This window comes from Melospiza melodia, chromosome 1 (genome assembly GCF_035770615.1).
Source record: "Melospiza melodia melodia isolate bMelMel2 chromosome 1, bMelMel2.pri, whole genome shotgun sequence".
In the NCBI taxonomy this organism is placed as follows: Eukaryota; Metazoa; Chordata; class Aves; order Passeriformes; family Passerellidae; genus Melospiza; species Melospiza melodia.
The window spans coordinates 33,387,429-33,404,790 of NC_086194.1; the positions used below are offsets into that span (position 1 = coordinate 33,387,429).

The window sequence follows — 17,362 nt, forward strand, 5'->3', positions numbered from 1 at the left end:
ACCAACTGCTTTAGCAAAGGAATAGTTTACTTGAAATCTTAAGATGATATAAAAAGATTATTGAAAACCATTTTCTAAGAGAAAAATATAAATTTGGCTAACCTGATCAGTCAGAGCATCAGCCTGCACTACCTAGAAACTGAAAACTGCTGTTAAAGAGCCAGACAGGCAAAGAGCCAGACAGATGGCACTGCAGTAGATGTGGATTCACTGGTCTTTTCATCTTCACTTCTGGAGACTTTCATGATGACTTGACTTTCAACTGCATTCTGGATTGGCACAGAGCAGCTCAGAGAACTATCATCCTTATATTTAAAATAAAATATATCAGCAATGTAAATGTAATTTAAGCCAAGCTCCCCATCAATACCTTTTATATAGTCTGGCTAAGGAACAAAGGCTCTTTTTCATGCTGATTCTACTGTACAACTCTCTCCTCTGCTAGAGCCCATCTTGTTACCTTTTCATCTACAAAATGTTCACTGCATCTACTAAAGATTACTGACCTGTATTTTTCAGGTAAGATCTGAAGCTGGAGCAAAATTTAAAGCTATGCCACCAACTGCAGTGTAACTCAAGCATATTGTGTGAGTAGGGACATTAGGCTTTGGTGTTCCTGAAGAATCAGAGCTGACAGCCCCACAAAACATCATCTGATGTGTGTACTGAGTAAACATCACACCATTTCTCAGCTGGCTGATTTGCTAACGTGGGACATATATCAGTAAAACCAGTGGAAGTGAAGTGCAGACTGCTGGAGCCAGGTGGCCTCAACTGGATGACTTCAGTTAGCTGAAGCAAAATTAAATGCATCCAACCAAAGAGATACTCACTGAACACACACACCCACTCCCTCTAAAACTTAAACTGAAGATACACAAGTTTGGGTTTTGTTGCTTCTGGGTTTCCACTGCTTTTCTCTTCGTTCTGCAATAGGTGAAATCACAGGTGCATTCTTTGTCCCTGTTGAACATATAACATGTCACCCTGAACTAACCTTGTTTAATTTCCACTTTGCTTCCCCTTTCTTTGCTTCATTTGTGTCATCTTGATTTCCATCCTATGATCCAGTTCATTTGTAGAAGACTACCCTATGTTTTTGATAGATTTTCTGATGTGGAAGTATCTTTTATCTGCAAAGCTCTGTCTTTGATTGCATCTCTCTTTGAGGAGTTTTTTCTGATGTGTTACTGGATGCTGGTACAGAGAGAGATGTCATCTTTCTGAGAATTCAGAGTGACAGCAAACACATATATGAGCTAAATTTTTAATGTCTGATCAGACTGCTCTTGGTAGAGTTAGGCACTGCAAAACAAGCTTAACTTGAAACATAAACATTGACCATGAACTGACAGGACAAAAGGCAGCATGGTCTTTTGAAGAGTTGCAAAGGCTTCATGATCTAGCACATGCCTATGTGCTAGAAAATCCATACTGATAGTTAAATTAACATTGACATCCTCATAAGAAATATCTCTGCTAAGTAAAATTCTAAATAAATGTTAGAAATCTTAGTTTTCCTAGGATCTTATATAGAATCAATGCAAGTATTTAGATACACATGTATTGTAAAGCATCATGGTTTTCAGGGCAATTTGATACTGTCACCAAACACCACCTATACAGCAGTATTAAAAACAGACTTAAAAGTGCTTTTTTTGCTAACAAAAGTCACAATGTTTCTGCCTAACAGCTAGTGGAGAAACTATATTACCTGTATATCCATTTCACGCTTAATACTTCAACTGGTGACATCAAAGTGAGCTCCAGAGTAGGAACAAAGCCAGAATATACATTAGAGATTGCCACTTTTGATTTAAGATTCTTTTGAGAAGTTAGAAAGAAACATTTTGCTTCCTAGCTGAATCTTTTACCATTTGAATAGCTGAAATTTAATACAGATTATTTCAAACTTGAGCATGCCTCATGAAATATAAAACATTAATTGGTTTAGGACTTCAGAATTCCACAGACTTATTGCAGACATATCACTATATTCAGCTGGATAATCACCTCCAGCGTTTTTTGCTGAGCACTTGCATTCAAACTGCTTTGGGTACAAATGAAATTTGTCTTTCAAACTGAAGCTTTTTTAAAATTACCTTCAAGAGCATGATACAACTCCTCTGCAGCTTTTTTTGTACATTGGCTCCCTCTCCTGTTCATTGAGCGCAAGCAAGAAACTGATCAGGTGCAGCCAGTTAAAGACATTTCTCAGCACTTCCATTGTTATTTGTGTTTCTGAGGATCACAAGCAAGGATTTTCTTAGGTATCCAGTTGAAACGGAACCTCTTTCAGTGAATTTAAAGCAAAAAAAAAAAAAAAAAAAAAAAAATTGAAACAATGTAGAAGGATTCTTCAAGTAAAGTCTTTACCTTTAGAGTCCACATTAGAGTTAGAGATGTACATTTTAGAGTCCACTGCAGAGTTAAGAGATGTATAAATAAAGACTACATTTGAATAGTAAACTACAAGATGCTGCATGCAGTTCAGAAATGAAAAGTATATATTGTAACAGTAATATGTGAAATGAAGAAAAGTAAGACCAGAAGGGCAAGCTAACAAGCGACAATTTCTACATGAGAATTAGAACTAAAATTACTCACTACGGCAAAAAAATCTGTGGAATCAAAAATGTGGTACCTTTCCTGTAAAAATACCACTGGAAGGAATACAGACCTAATATCTAATACTCAGATAAATTATTGTCCCCCTACTTGGCACTGGTGAAGCTGCACCAAAAGTCCTGTGTCCACTTCTGGGCCCCTCACTACAGGAAAAAACATTGAGGTGCTGGAGTGAATCCAGAGAAGGACAACAAAGCTATTGAAGGGTCTGGAGAACATGTCATGCAAGGAAATCTGAGGGACCTGGGGTTGAAAGTGTTCAAAAGAAGGCTCAGGAGAGACCTTATCACTCTCTACAATTCTCTCTAGAGACCTTATCACTCTCACCTTACCACTCTCTACTCTGCCTGAAAGGAGGTTGTAGCCAAGTGAGGATCAGCCTCTTCTCCCACACAACCTGCAACAGGAGGACACAGCCTCAAGCTGTTCCAGGGGAGTTTCAGGTTGCACATCAGGATGAATTTCTTCATGGAAAGGGTTGTTAAGCATTGGAATGGACTACTCAGGGAGGTGGTGGTCACCATTCCTGGAGGTGTTCGAGAACAAGTGGACATTGTTTGCACTTAGTGCCATGGTCCAGCTGGCAAGGCGGTGGTCGGTCACAGGTTGGACTTGATCTTGGAGGCCTTTTTCAACTGAAATGATTCAGTGATTCTGTGATCAATAGCAAGCAAACTGATTAAATAACTGGAAATAAAATGTCAGTGTTATAGGAAACAAGGCAAGGTAGGGAGAAGTCTGACTTCCTTTCCTCTCTGTTCTCCAAACCAAAAAATCAACAGTGGAAGTAGAAATATGAGACACACTTCCAAGGAAAGGCTGGTTACAGTCAATGTAGGAAAACTCCTGCAACAAAACCTGGGCGGGTAAGAGCACCAGATCATTGAGGGCACTGGTGCCACATAGGTGACAACCACGATGTTTTTAAAATGCAGTGTGTGTGCATCTTTCTTATCTGAAAGGACTAGACATCAGGGAATGCTCATATAGTCATGTTGTATCTCATACTAAAAAAACACCTGAGGCATAGTGCAGGTAAAAGCCACATAAAACCACCTGCTTTACTTAGCTCTTAAAAATTTAGAATTAAAAAACACCAATAAAAGGCAATGTCCCATATCTTAAAAACCATGAGATATCTTAAAAAGAAATTGTCACCAGACACACACAACTGAATGGGGTCATCAAAAGTCAATTTCTATGAGTTTTGTAAGGGTGAGAATACAGCTTGGTATTTCTGCTAACAGCTTTTCATTTGAGTGCTTATGACCAGAAGACTGGTGGTGGGGTAAGACAGGGACAGCACAGCCTTCCACACAAAAATATGCTTTAACACATAGAGGAAAGGAAAGATGTATCTGGAGAGTGGGTGATTCTGAAAGGAAAAAAGCAGTGGCTCACATTGCATAGGCAAGCTGCATTGAACAGCTTTAACGAGATGTAAAACCAGCAGAGTAATGACTTCTGATCTCCACTGACAGGTTTATTTTTATCCAAGGCTGTTTAAAATTAATTAATTAAATGCATAAATAACCTGGAGAGAACACACCTCCCCTGCTCCCAGGTATGTATTTTGAACACTGTGCTATAGTTAGTTCCTCTTTTGCTAAATTTTTTTTGGCTATCCTTTTTCATAATGACAGCTTCAACAGAGGCATAGAGCATCTTCTTCCCAGAACACAGGTTCAGTTTGTTGGTTATTGCAGCTTTCTGGAAACTGAGAATGTGAATCTCAATGATGTTACAGAAGCAAACACCACCCACTTCTTTCACATCCTGTGACATTGACCTCTAAGCTGAAAGCAATCATTCAAAATGTGACCATCACACTTACTGTATTTCAGATCACAAGAACAATCCTGGAAAAAAGCATGCAAGTACTCATATGCAAGCTCTAAACCATGAGCAGAGGGACATCTGCCTGGAGTCCTGACTCAGCAATTGCAGCACTGGGAAGGGGCAGGATTTCATACTCCTTTCCAGGGTTAGCATGTCCTACTGCTAGCTCTGGGCTGCTCACCTCCCACAACCACTTGGTTTTCAGGACATCAGCTTGAAAGGGTGCAACTCATCCTGTATGTAGTAAAACAGATTTCTGCTGCCTTTAGCCCTAAATGAGATTTCAGGATGTGTTTTGGATAAAGGCCAATGACAAGGCTTACTATAAAGGTAAATGTGTGCACATCAATGGGCTTTGATATATGTGACAGACTAGAATATCTAATTATTACCTATTGGCTGGTTTTGTTCTCCCTCGTAAACAGCAGGAGGATAGTGTGCCTCATTCCTTTTAGAAATTGATGCTATATTTTATACCAAAAAAAGGAAAGCATTACATAATCCCATACAAAACCAAATCTATCAAAATGAAGATCTTTATCTGAAGAAATTATTTACAATTGTACAGGCAGCAACAAATGGAACTTTCTCAAGCTGGTTTTAGAGTGGTTACACTTGAATTGCTAAGACTCTAAATAAACAAGGCAGCTTCTGTATCACTATATTTCAATTGGATGTACAACTAATAAGTTTTGTAGCTTTGTAAGTATCCTACTTATTTGGAAGTCACACTATGAAAAGGTGTGCTTTTGGATTTCACCTTTTTTCCAGTCATTAACTATCTTCCTTCATTTGCATAACTACACATGAAAATATCACAAGATCAGTTTCAAAGGCATGCCCAAGCAAAGTTGTGAACTAGTAGCCAAGCAGAATTTTTACAGGATGGTGCAATGTTTGGCAGTGGTGCTTTGATTCTCTAATTGGCAACTGTAAAGGAACTACTGAAATACCAAATGTCTAGACTGGTATAACCCTCAGAATGAAAACCACTAAACTTGATACTTCATAGGCAAAACCCCATCCCTTTACTCTGTAATATAAACTAAGAAATGAAGAACTAAAGCTTGATTATGATCATGATGCCTCCTTCCCACCCAAGCAAGCCCTTGCATTAACACTTACTCAAGTGATAATCTAACCTCCTTGCAATATTCTTTGCTTATCCATTAGTAAAAGACCCTAGTATTGCATTTCTCCAGTGGCAAATGGCTGCTTATTACCTACCACAAAACTTTTAAGCCAGTGCAGTCCAGGGCTATATACATAGAAAGATGAAATTTTAAAGGCTTGAACAGTCTTTTCCCTAACACGTTATCAAGAATGAATGCTGAGTATACATTTAAATTGTCTCAGTTTTCAGTGTTATGTAGAAGCAACATTTATCTTTGCATACACAGATGGAAGAGCCAAGCTAAATTGTGTCCTCTGCTTCCTTTGGGCAAAGGATAACTGCTTCCTCGAGCTTTTCTGAGGATGGGTAACTTACTCGTTGCAAATTGTAATCTGTGCAGAAATTACCACACTTTACTGAAAAATCCTCTTCCCTAACTGATCTAGAGAAGAAACACGTTGTAAAGAAGAGCAGCTTGGAGGTCAGTGTCTTCTTTCACAAAGGTGCTAACAGAACAAAGTGTCCCAAGTGTCATCACCATCGTCATCCTGGAAGACTGCAGAGCTGGGTACAGTTACATTCTGTATCTACAACTGCTCTATCAGGATTTTGGCATGGAAAAAGCCTCAGTTCTGCATAGCCATAAAAGTGCCATGACAAACGTTCCTTACAGAAATTGGAACAGCAATAAACCACTACAATTTGAAGTTTTCTGCTAACAAATAAAGTAAAAATGGTTTTTTTTTAGTAAAACAATTGCTATTAATAGTGGATCCATAACTGCAAGAAATGCTGTTTGCAGGTTGGTCTGGAAAGAAAAAAATCATCACAACACATATAACAGCAATCACCGAGACTACTGTTAGTAATCTTAGTTCCTTTCACTCATTTACTCTGAGTAAAGCACTTTGCCATTCCATCGTTAGGTACACTACTCCATATAAATCAAATGCAGCCCATCCTACAACTTCTCAGTTACCTTGAATTTGCTCCCATCTCACTCTGGAAGCACAGCAGAAAATGCTACTGAACAGCACATTCCTGAAAGAGCTTTGCTGGCTCTTGTCCAAAATACTAACTTAGCCACATTTATACTTCCCCCACCAACTCAATTAGAACTTACCTTTTTCCATGTGGAGCTTTTTTTGGTCTCATTTCCTAATGACGTAAATCTGGGCACACAACTTTGCTCTGCATTCCCACTGTTTTTCACTTAATTTCATAGACATACAGCAAGCAAGACTTTTAATTTTTTTTTTTTAATTTACAGTATTGATTGCTCCAAATTATGCCTTACTGTTGGTACACAGTAAATACATTCTTCTGAACAACTTAGTATGAAAAAACGCAGATAAAACATCAAAAATACTGCTTTACAATGTGTGAAACAGAACCTTCAGAAGTAATGGTGGTGGCTACAGCCAGGCACAGAGGAAGACTGCTTGATTTTGACTTTTAGTCTACCAGCACATTCACTCCTGCATCCCTTCATCTGAAACTTCCTGTAACAATGGATTCTAGGTGAGTTTTTGCTGAATTAAGAAGATTAGGTAACTCTCATCTTGGCCACTAGCACTCGTATTCCCAGAACAGGATGCTTTCTCTCACACTAAGAATGGCTGTTATCAGATTTACTGAGCAAAGGGCACCAATAACACATCAAAACTGGAGATGTTTCTGAAGGGGAGTTGTACTCTATAGGAGCATGCAGCTGTCGAGTCTGGATGAATTAGGTAACATGCTTCCCCTAGATTAAAGACAAGTGGCTGGGCACAACTGGCAGTTCACAAATTGTAGTTAAATCAGATGAAATACGTTTTTATCACAAGCTTTAGACAGATTAATACATATTGCAACACCTAGCACTGATTAAATTTAGAAAAATATTATACTGGGACTGTTTTTCTTTTTAATAGCCTTTGTTGTTTTGTTGGTAATGTAACAGAAGATGTATGGCAGAAGATGCCAAAAGGACCCTGCTTTTTGATGTTAAAGAGCTGAGCTGTCAAAACTATTATGCTGCTGATGATTACTCATTTGTTTATTTACATATTTTTTTAAACAATGAAGAGGCAGGAAATGTTTATGAATTTTTTTTTTTTTTAATTTTTATCATCAAGGATGAATAAACCCAATTACATAGTCTTTGTTAAGTTAGTGGCTGCCAAACAAGTGTGTACTCCAGTGACCCACCTTGAGCAAAGTTATCTGATGGGTGATTTTCAGGTTAGACATAGTACATGTAAAAATAGAAAGTTTAAAAACCAATCTCATCACATACATTTCCATTGCCATCTCCTTTGTGAAATAAATAAGGCAGCAGATAACTTTTACTTTGCAGTGGCAACTTTGAGGTATGCTATTAAGTCTGCTCTCTCGTTCTTCTTCTTAATACCCGCAAAAATCATCTTTGTTCCAGGAATATACTTCTTTGGATTTTCCAAATACTCCATCAGAGTATCCTCACCCCAGGTGATACCTAAAAGAAGGTATAAAATCCAAACAGTTAGTAAATTCAAAATAATAAACACTAATATTCTTGTCCTCTGCTCAATTTTTGGCAGATTTTTAAAATTATCCCCAAGAACTGAGTATTTCTGTCCCCTAAGGACAGCTTTAAGTTTACCTTTGTTCTTATTAGCATCCGTGTAAGAGAAACCTTCGGCTTGCCCAGTCTTGCGTCCAAACAGGCCGTTCAAGTTGGGTCCAGTCTTGTGCTTGCCTCCCTTTTCAACCGTGTGGCACTGGGAGCATTTCTGGACAAAGATCTTCTTGCCTTTCTCGACGTCTCCCATTGTCAATACTAGACCAAGAACACACACACGAGGTCAGTATTGCAACCTCAAGGTCACCAACTGAGCTGAAACCTTAAAAAGTGTCCTGCAGGTTTACTGAACCACCAAACGCAGCAGGTGAACCTGGCAATTCTCCAGCACACTGTCTAACCTCAAGCCACAGCTCCAGGGCTTGAAGGTTATTATGAAACCACGAGACTACCCAAAAGGTATCAAGGTGATTAAACACGCTTGAAGGGCAGGAAAAACCTTCCCTCGGACAAACTAATTGTTTAAAGGGTACGGCGACAATTTCTGAAGAACAAATTGAACATAACTTGTACAACTGTACAGGAGTTTCCTAGTCGTGAACGACCTCGTGTAAAAGCACAGGACTTTTGGCAGGCTTTTCCTTTGGAGCTGAAAAAGCGCACCAGACACATACTCTTTTTTTTTTTTTTTTTTTTTGCCCGCGGAAGTCTGGCGGGCACCCGGCGGTCACCGTGACCCGGGATGACCCCAGCGGTCCCGCCGGCAGCCACGCGTGAGGAGGCGGGAGGGCCCAAGGGCGCCCGCACCGCCCGGCTCCGGCTCTACCCACGCCCAGCCTGGCCCCGAGCCTCCCCTCAGACCCCCGCCCGCGGCGCGGCCGCCCGGCCCCACGGTGACCTTCCGCCGCAGCCCGGCCGCCGCCTCAGGCCGCAGCCCCGGCAGGGGAGAACGGCCCTCAGAAAGGCCGAGAGCAACGCCCGCCCGCCCGCCCGCCTCACGTCCCTGCCAGCCGTCACCACCCCGCGGGGCCCTGCCGCACCTGCCTGACCAGCTGGCCCGCTGCGCCCTCAGACACGGTGACCGCACACCCGGCACCTCGCGCTCCGTCTGCGCCCAAGGACACGCTGTACTCCGCCCTATGTAACCCGGCACCGCCGCAACCAACCCCTGCGCGCGCCCGCCGCCCGCCTCCCCGCCTGACAGCCAATCAAGCGCCGGCTTCTGGAGTGCTGATTGGTTACAATCAATGACGTCACGCCGCCGGCAGCTAGTGGGGTAGGTTGCGACCGGCGGGCCCCCGGACTTCCTTCCTTCCTGCCCCTCTTCCCTCCAATCGTGGCGGAGCGACGTCAGACGTCCCTCTGCTGCCGAGGGGGCGCGCAGCAGCCAGGTGCTCGTGTTGCGGGCGCATGCGCACAGCGCAAGTGGAAGCAAGGGTCGCGCGGTGCCCTCAGCACGAGGCGGTGGGCGGGGCCTGGGCAGTGACGCGGCGGGAGTCGCGGCCGGGTGGCGGGGGCGGCCTGTGGGGGCCGGGCCATGAGGGCGGGAGCGAAGGGCGCGGTGACGGAATTGCCGCATCGGTGACGACGGGAAACGCTTCTGTCGCCGAGTCCGTTCTATGGAATGAACACCGCCCTGTCATACCACAGCGCTAAGCGCAGTGCCCTGTGTAAATATCGCCAAGGACAGCGACTCCACCCCCTCCCTACGCAGCCCATTCCAATGTCTAATCACTCTTTCTGTGAAGAAATTCTTCCTGATGTCCAACCTGAACCTACCCTGGGGTAATTTAAGACTGGATTCTCTCCTGTCGCTGGCTGCCTGGGAGAAGAGGCTGACCCTCGTGGCTACAGCCTCCTTTCAGACACTTGCACAGAGGATAAGGTGTTCCCTGAGCCTCCTTTTCTCCAGGATAAACACCCACAGCTCCTTTTGCTTTTCCTCACAGGGCATGTGCTCCAGACCCTGCACCAGCTTGTCCATGAATTTTAAAAGCTTCTCCAGGGGAGCCAAGGGAGTAATGATGTGGAAGTGTTGTAGTAGCCAAAGTGAGGGGAAATCCCCCTGGAGAATCCCCATGCCTGCCACCATGGCCCCACTAGGGGCTGGAGAGGAGCAGGCCTGTGGCTGGATCCTCCATCTGCGGGGGACACCAAAGCCACACTGCTCTGACAAAAAAGAAAGGGTTATTGAAGGGACTGCCACTGAGAGGGATGGAAACATCCCAAACGCCAGTCCACTAGATGTATTTGTCCTGCTTCAGGGCAAATTTTGGAGAGAACCCCTCAAAGGGGCTCTTCAAGGAAAGCAGATTCAATTGGTACCTCCCCCCAACTGATCCAGCAGAAAAAATACTTCTTTGGAGAAAAGTGGGAAAAAACCTGTTTATTGAACAATAAAACTTAAACAATATTAAACAATAAAACTCTGCTGCCATAAAAGAGATGACAAACTCAGAAAGTCCGCTCCCCAGGTTGCAGCTCAGCTCAGTCCTCTGGTGCTGGAAATGCCATGGCCCAGGCTCAGCCTGGTGGGCCACAGGTGCAAGCTCAAAGAGGACATGCCAATATTCATTGTGGCCTTCCAAGCAGAATTTGAATGGTGAATTCCAGACATGACTGCCATCTCACTCTGCTTGGCCAGGAGGAGGAAGAGCTGTTGGAAAAGCCCAATGTAATAATGTCCAGTATTCAAAAGAGTTGAACTGTTTGATTTAACTATGGACATCAAAACTGTCACAATTTTCTATTGTCTGGCACTGGAAAAACATTTATTTTCTGTGTGTGCTTTTATGTTGTCCTGGAACTGGTATGGGTGTGCCCCTGTAATTGCCTATGGGGCAGGGCTCATGTGAAGTGTCAACATGAAGCAGAAAGGAGTGAGGACTGTAAAAATACATCAGGGGTTCCTCTGGTGGCAGAATTTTGTATATAATACACAAGACCATTCATCATCACTTCCTAGTTCAGACAGTGCATTGCCTTCCAAAGCTCATGGTATTTAGACAAGACACAGGTTTTGTGCATGTTTTAACACTTCATCACAAGGTACATACAAAATATGCATTCTTAAACTTTTAACAATTTATGCTGTAATCTTCTTGACAGCTCACTGGCCACAGTAAAACTGTTTTGCTTACAATATACAGATAAATTCATGTACTTCATGAAGAGTGAGGAAATATGTGCAATGAAACCACTTTAAATCAGGATCTTGAATTCTGCTGTTGTTGCCCAACTCAAACCTCAAATCATGTCAGACTCCCATAATTATGAGGTTGACTGGAAAAAATATTATTTTAAAAACTAAAGGCATCCTCTCTTTCTTTTATTTGTTTTTGGTTTTGAACCTTCATCATGCCTTTCACTCTTGTTTTTAGACTTTTTATCATGATTGTAGGGGCTGAATTTCATTTAGTAAGGCTTCTGTGTCTTAGATGATTCCAAGGGCCAGATGTAGCTTAAAATCACAAGACCCGTGATAAAATCATGTCTCTTCTATTTGTAAAGAAGAAGGGAGCTGAAAGCACCTTTTAAGCTGCTCTAAGAAATTGCCTCAGTGTAAATTCTTAAGCCTCTTTAAGCACTTGTTGTGGACTGATTTGTGCTGACATCTATTCTGAGGTTCTCCCTTTCTTCACAGAACACAAACTTCAGGCATCTGTAGCTCTCTTAATTTCTGTTGCATTTTGCCTTTTAAATATGTATGCTCCATGCTGAAAATTGCATGTTGTGTTTCACAGTTAACCTTTCTGATGTGGAGGGACACTGTAGCAATATTTTTTTTCAGTTTTTTTCCAAGAAAAAAGAAGCTTTTTTTGAAAACTGCAGCTTAATTCAAGACAACTGGATGCACTCATGATATAATATTCTTTCCTGAAGGTGTAAATGATACAAACAGAGTATTAGTGGGTTCCCTTACTGTATTAATACTGGAAGCAGAGGTTCTGATATAACAAGATAATAGCTTAGGGGCTGTGTTTTCACCAGTAAAAAGAGGTATCTCAATTGGAGAGGATTTTTCATATCTGTTTGAGGCCACTTGGGCATTACTAAGGGTGGATCTGGGGCAACACTGTGGTAAGAACTGACCTGCAAGTAACGTAGAAGGTGCAGGAAAGGATGTTGTTCAAGGTGCCCAGTGTTTGCTTTTTGAAATGTTCTGTGATAGGACAAACTAATAGTGACATTTTTGCCTTCTCTGCTAAATGTGGCATCTGCAACATCCATTGCAGTTATGTATGAAATATATGTGAAATCCTGCATCTGGCTTTCTGTCTAGGGCAGAGTGTGGTGTGGGATTTCGAGAGGCAGCACTGAAGACAAAGGCAGGACTTTTCTGGCTTTGTGGGTTTGAATTGCTGGAGTAAATGAAAATGACTCGGGGTGCAATTTCAGTGCTCTATACTTTACACACATTAACATTCATTAGACTGTTTGCCTTGGTGTGGTTTGCCTAGAAGGCTCATATTTTAGTCTTTCAGTTATTCACTCTGGTTACACCTGGAATACTCTTTCCTAGCTCAGGCCATTACACACTGGAACTACAGTTATTTTGCAGTCAGAATTCCGTGTGTAACTCTATGTAATTCTGTCCCAAAGGAAGGAAAAATAAACCAAATGTGCCAAGTCCAATAACAAATAAAGTATGTCAAAAGAGGCATCCAGATCTCCTTAAGAGGGACACTGCAAATGAAAGAAAAAAATGTTGCCCTGAATTATAGACCTACACTGGAACTCAGGAGAAAGTGTGATTTTTTTTTCTCCACTCTGTGCTAAACTTCTGGTTTGGTCTTTGACGAATAACTTAGAACACATTTCTTATGGAAATCATCACCTCATCCCTGAGCAGCTTGACTACCTCGTTTTCATCCCCTTCCCATGTGGAAGTGGGACAACCCTGAGCTGTTGCTGGTTATCAGCAGACTGTGCCAGCACTGGGGAGTGTGTGATTTGTGCTGGATGCACTGTGGTGTGAGCTGGTTTTAAGAAAGAGTTGGAGTTATGACCTGAGTCATAAATCTTACCCCATCACAAAGCAGTACTGACTGATTTGCACCATTATGATTTCTAAATTGTATTGAAGCAGTTCAGAAAACCTGAAGGGTTTTTTTTTTTTTCTTCTTTCTTCTGATTTTTGCTTTTGGAAGTGTTTGGGAGAAAGGTATATCTCTTCCTGGGTTTTGCATAGGCCAGTTTAAAAAGATGAGAGTTATTCTGGGCTGGGCTTGAAAAGTTTTTTATGCTAGTATCCTTCAGAAAGGAATATTCCACAGTGGCAAATGTATGGGTTTAGGGTTACTTTCCAACACATTTATGGGACAAGTCCTGTCACTTGGAATATACAGCTGGCCTTATGTTTATTATGTCTTTTACAGGCTATTCTGGGGGAAGACAGGAACATGTATACCCAAACAGAAAGGAAACAAAGTTGAAAAGCATTAGAGACTCAAAAGGAAATAAAAATGCCTGATGAATGGTGTGCCTCTAATCTCTACTGCTTATTGTGTTTTATACAGTCTAAGACAGGGAAGCCAATTTTGCTACTGCTTTAAACAGTTGCAAGGGCAGTTTCTGAGATGCTGCAGTTCCTAAAGGTGATTGTATTCCTTCTTAAGACAAAGCTTTTGTGTAATATTTTACCAAACAATTCTTGGTTTTATTTTAAGGACTTCTTTTAGTAATTTCTTGTGGCAATGTATTTATTCTTTGTGCAGTCACTCTGACAATATTGTGGTTTTTTTTTTTAATGACAAATATAACATTGACTTGAGTATCTAGATTGCATTCAATGCTTAATTGCCATAATTGAAAAGGAAAAAACTATTCCCACATTTAAAAGAACTGCTGATGTATTTTCCCATTCCTATATTATAAAGACAAATTATTTGGAAGTGGGACATAAAAATATCTTCCACAGCCAATGCGTAGAGTGGCAGTTGAAAGAATTGTCTTGACAGAGGAAAGCAGAACTTGGAATTCTTGCTTCTGTTCCTAAGTTTTTGGAGAGTGAGTTTTGTTAAACTGTGAAAGCAACTACTTGGCACTAAGGGACGTCAGAAAGTCTCTTAAGTTCCAAGTAATGAGAATTGGCTGGCCAGGATGCTGTAGGTTCCACTTAGGCAGAGGGTGAAGCAATGCTGCTCAGCATCACAGTGAGTTGTAAAAAAAACCAACTACAGGAGGCACAGGGAGAGACAGCAGCCAATCCAGCCAGAGTGGGAAGCTGGGAGATTGCCAAGCTTTCCTAGCTGAATCAATTGCACAACCATTGATTATAATGCCATGGCTTACTGAGTGATAAATTTACTGATGAGTTTAACAGGTGTGAAAATTGCAAAGCACTTTGACCATTCTGTGATGCTGTGGTTCTAAGCCTCAGGCATGAAGATTTATCCAGCAGCCATTTATTGTATGATAAAGTGTCCCCAGGACTGGGATAGGTAGAAGTCTCTGTCATTCATCTGGCCTGGCAGATAAGGAGACCCAGGGTTCAGAGTCACACTTTGTCACTTAAAACAAACACAGACCCCAAACTGAGCACATTGACTGAATACCTGCCTTCACTGCGTGGAGATATGGGGTTGCCCTGCTGAAGCACTTGCCCCAGTAGCTGCTTGCATCTACTGATAGATGCCTTCTTATCTGTGGGCTCACAGAAAAATATCCTTGGGCCTTAAAATACGATGTGTGGGATACAACTTCTCTGTCATAAGATGATGGTTTGATTAAAGTGACACAACAGAGGCATCTTGTTTGAATGAGTACAGAGGAGTAGTGAGTATGAAACATAAGTGCATTAAGTTGGGGTAATTTGCTCTGAAGCACAGAATAGCAAAAAAGGACTGAATGCAAGACTTGTCCTAGGATGCAACTGCATCAACTTCTGGTTTACTATCAGGAAAATAATTCTGAATCATTATAATCCAGTTCACATAGTGAAAGTAGGTTAAAAAAAAAAAAAACTTCTTTATTTCAAGGACAGAGTTAATTAAGTTAACCAAGAAGGACATTCACATTTGAAAGATTCCGCTTTTCTTAAGGACATAACTTTTTCTTTTGGAAAAGAGCTTCAAAATTAACTTTAGGGCTTCAGTAACAGAAGGGCAAATGAAAGGATATTCTTTTATCCAGTCTGTTATGTTTTTAACTTTAGAGTTAGTCTCATGCTATTGTGGAGCCTGCCACAGTTTACTGGAAAGCTTAAAATAATAGAGGTATAATAAATGTCCTTGAACATTGTCTGATTGCATCTGACAAAAATCATGCTACAATAACAGTAATTTTTACTGGCCTCAATATCGGCTTTTGGATGGCAAGTAGTTGGTCAAAACTACCCCATTTTCCATATTTTTTTTCTTTGTAATGAATCAAACTGTTGGAAAAAGTTTCTGGAATATCCTGTTTGGAGGGGATGATAATTAGTTATATTGATAACACATTTGCTTTGTTTATCTGTGGGAGCCAAGGATTATTGTCCTCTCACTTACATGATCAGCTAGGATATAGTCTTCTGAATAATCCAAGCTGTCGAGTGAGAAGTACCTCTGCAACAGCCTAAATTCACACATTCTGAGATTAGTCTCCAAAGCATCAACTTAGCCCCAAGAAAAGCTTAATTTTGAGTCCTTTCGTAAGGAGATTTGTATGGTTGGTCTCCTTATGTAATGATGCTAATTTAATGTAATCTACCAGAGCCTATGCAGTTCTTGTGTCTTAAGGTATAGGCCAGACAGGAAAACCTTGCCTGAAATATGAGCACTAGTGTGGTCCCAAGAATCACATGAGAATCTTAAAAAGAAAAGCTTTGCTCACCTTAGAATTTTCAAAGGAGAAACCTTTTATAACATAAATAGAGATAAGGCCATAAACTGGTGCATTTCTATCTGCTTTCTGACAGAAAGGGAATTGGTGTGCTTTGGCAGGCTTAATTCTCGTAATGTAAACCCCGCTCTCTGCAGAGCTGTGAGGCCTCTGTTGAATGTGAAGCCTGACCAAGACAACACATTCATGGATTGTCTTCTTCCTAGAGAGGAAGTCACTCCTGCAGGTGGTGGAACACATGGGGTGTTCCTGTCAGTGGACAGGTGGGTTTCCTCCCTGTAAGGATCTTTGCTGCCTGTTGTGTCAAGTTTTCATGAGTTTGGTCACCAAGTAATCACCTGGCTGGTAGTTTTAGAACCAGAGTTTAATAGCCCAGCTTCGTTGCTTCTTTTTACATCAGACTTCAGGTATGTGTCAGGTTTTCTATCAGACCAGATTAGAGGTTTAGTGCTGTTTCTGACAGTGATGAATGCTGGATGTTTTGCAGACACAATAAACTACTCAGGATGAGTTTATGATCCTACGGCATGGAGCTTCAGAGCTCTGAGAACACTTAATCCAAACTCCTAGGGTGGATGATGTTTTTCTTATGATGTTAGGACATATCTCTAAGGCTTTTAAAAAAAATTATGTCAATCCTTTTGCCTTTATCATATTCCCAAACTTTTTTGCTTTTTGTTACTTAGGAAGTGTGCTGAACAAAACTAAATGCAAGATATCCAAGTAACAAAATATTCTGTACTAGGCAGAGCAAAAGGCAGAGGTCTGCATTTATTTTAAAATATTTGCTCCATGAGGTAACAACCATCTAAAAACCCATTTATGGCTGAATTGTCTTCAGCAGATCTCTGCAGTAAGTTTCCTCATACTTCAGTTTTAAATTTCAGCTGTTATTATGCTGCTTGGTTATTTTTGTGCAAAGTCCTCTAGATGCTCTCCTGTACTCTCCTTGTGTCCTAATAAATGCATAAATCACCTCTGTTTTAACAACTAAAAGTCTCCTTGTTTCTGAAATGTGTGAAGGTGGGATAGAAAGTGAGTATCTCCTAGTGAAAAATAAGGTCTCTGACTCCTGCAATGTCATTTTAGTTGTATCCTTTTGGTAGCCTTGGAGCCCTTTGTACTCTTAATACTTGCCCAGAAAATAGTGCACTGCTGGGGCACTGTGTCCTGGCTAACCTCCTGAGGACCTCACACATGAAAAAAGTCATAAGTGATTTGTGCCATGATTCTTTGCTGGTATCTCTTTTTTGTAAGGGCAAGTTCAGTTGATAAGGATTAGCTGGAAGCAAGGTTCTGTTTGAGCCTTGTATTCAGGGTATGATCCTGCCAGTCTCCTGAACTCTGGTGATTTGCTTGAAGGGAGAGGGAAATATATCTGATTCCTTGATGGGACAGCTTGAAAGAATGCA

General features: G+C 41.3%; 1 protein-coding gene across 1 annotated transcript; it reads right to left on the reverse strand.

Moving 5' to 3' along the window:
- Positions 1 to 6,809: 6,809 nt before the first annotated feature.
- On the reverse strand, positions 6,810 to 9,316 carry LOC134416617 (cytochrome c). The gene is made up of 3 exons (XM_063153380.1): positions 9,167 to 9,316; positions 8,208 to 8,384; positions 6,810 to 8,060 (listed from the first exon to the last, which is right to left on the reverse strand). Exons 2-3 carry the CDS (start codon positions 8,374 to 8,376, stop codon positions 7,912 to 7,914), a joined length of 318 nt encoding a protein of 105 aa, XP_063009450.1. The 5' UTR covers positions 8,377 to 8,384; positions 9,167 to 9,316; the 3' UTR covers positions 6,810 to 7,911.
- Between the last annotated feature and the right edge of the window lie 8,046 nt (positions 9,317 to 17,362).

Coding starts and splice junctions, on each gene's coding strand:
- LOC134416617 (XM_063153380.1), bottom strand. CDS start 8,376: ATGGGAGACGTCGAGAAAGGCAAGAAGATCTTTGTCCAGAAATGCTCC. Junction 8,061..8,207: donor GGATGCTAATAAGAACAAAG/GTAAACTTAAAG, acceptor ACCTTCTTTTAG/GTATCACCTGGGGTGAGGAT.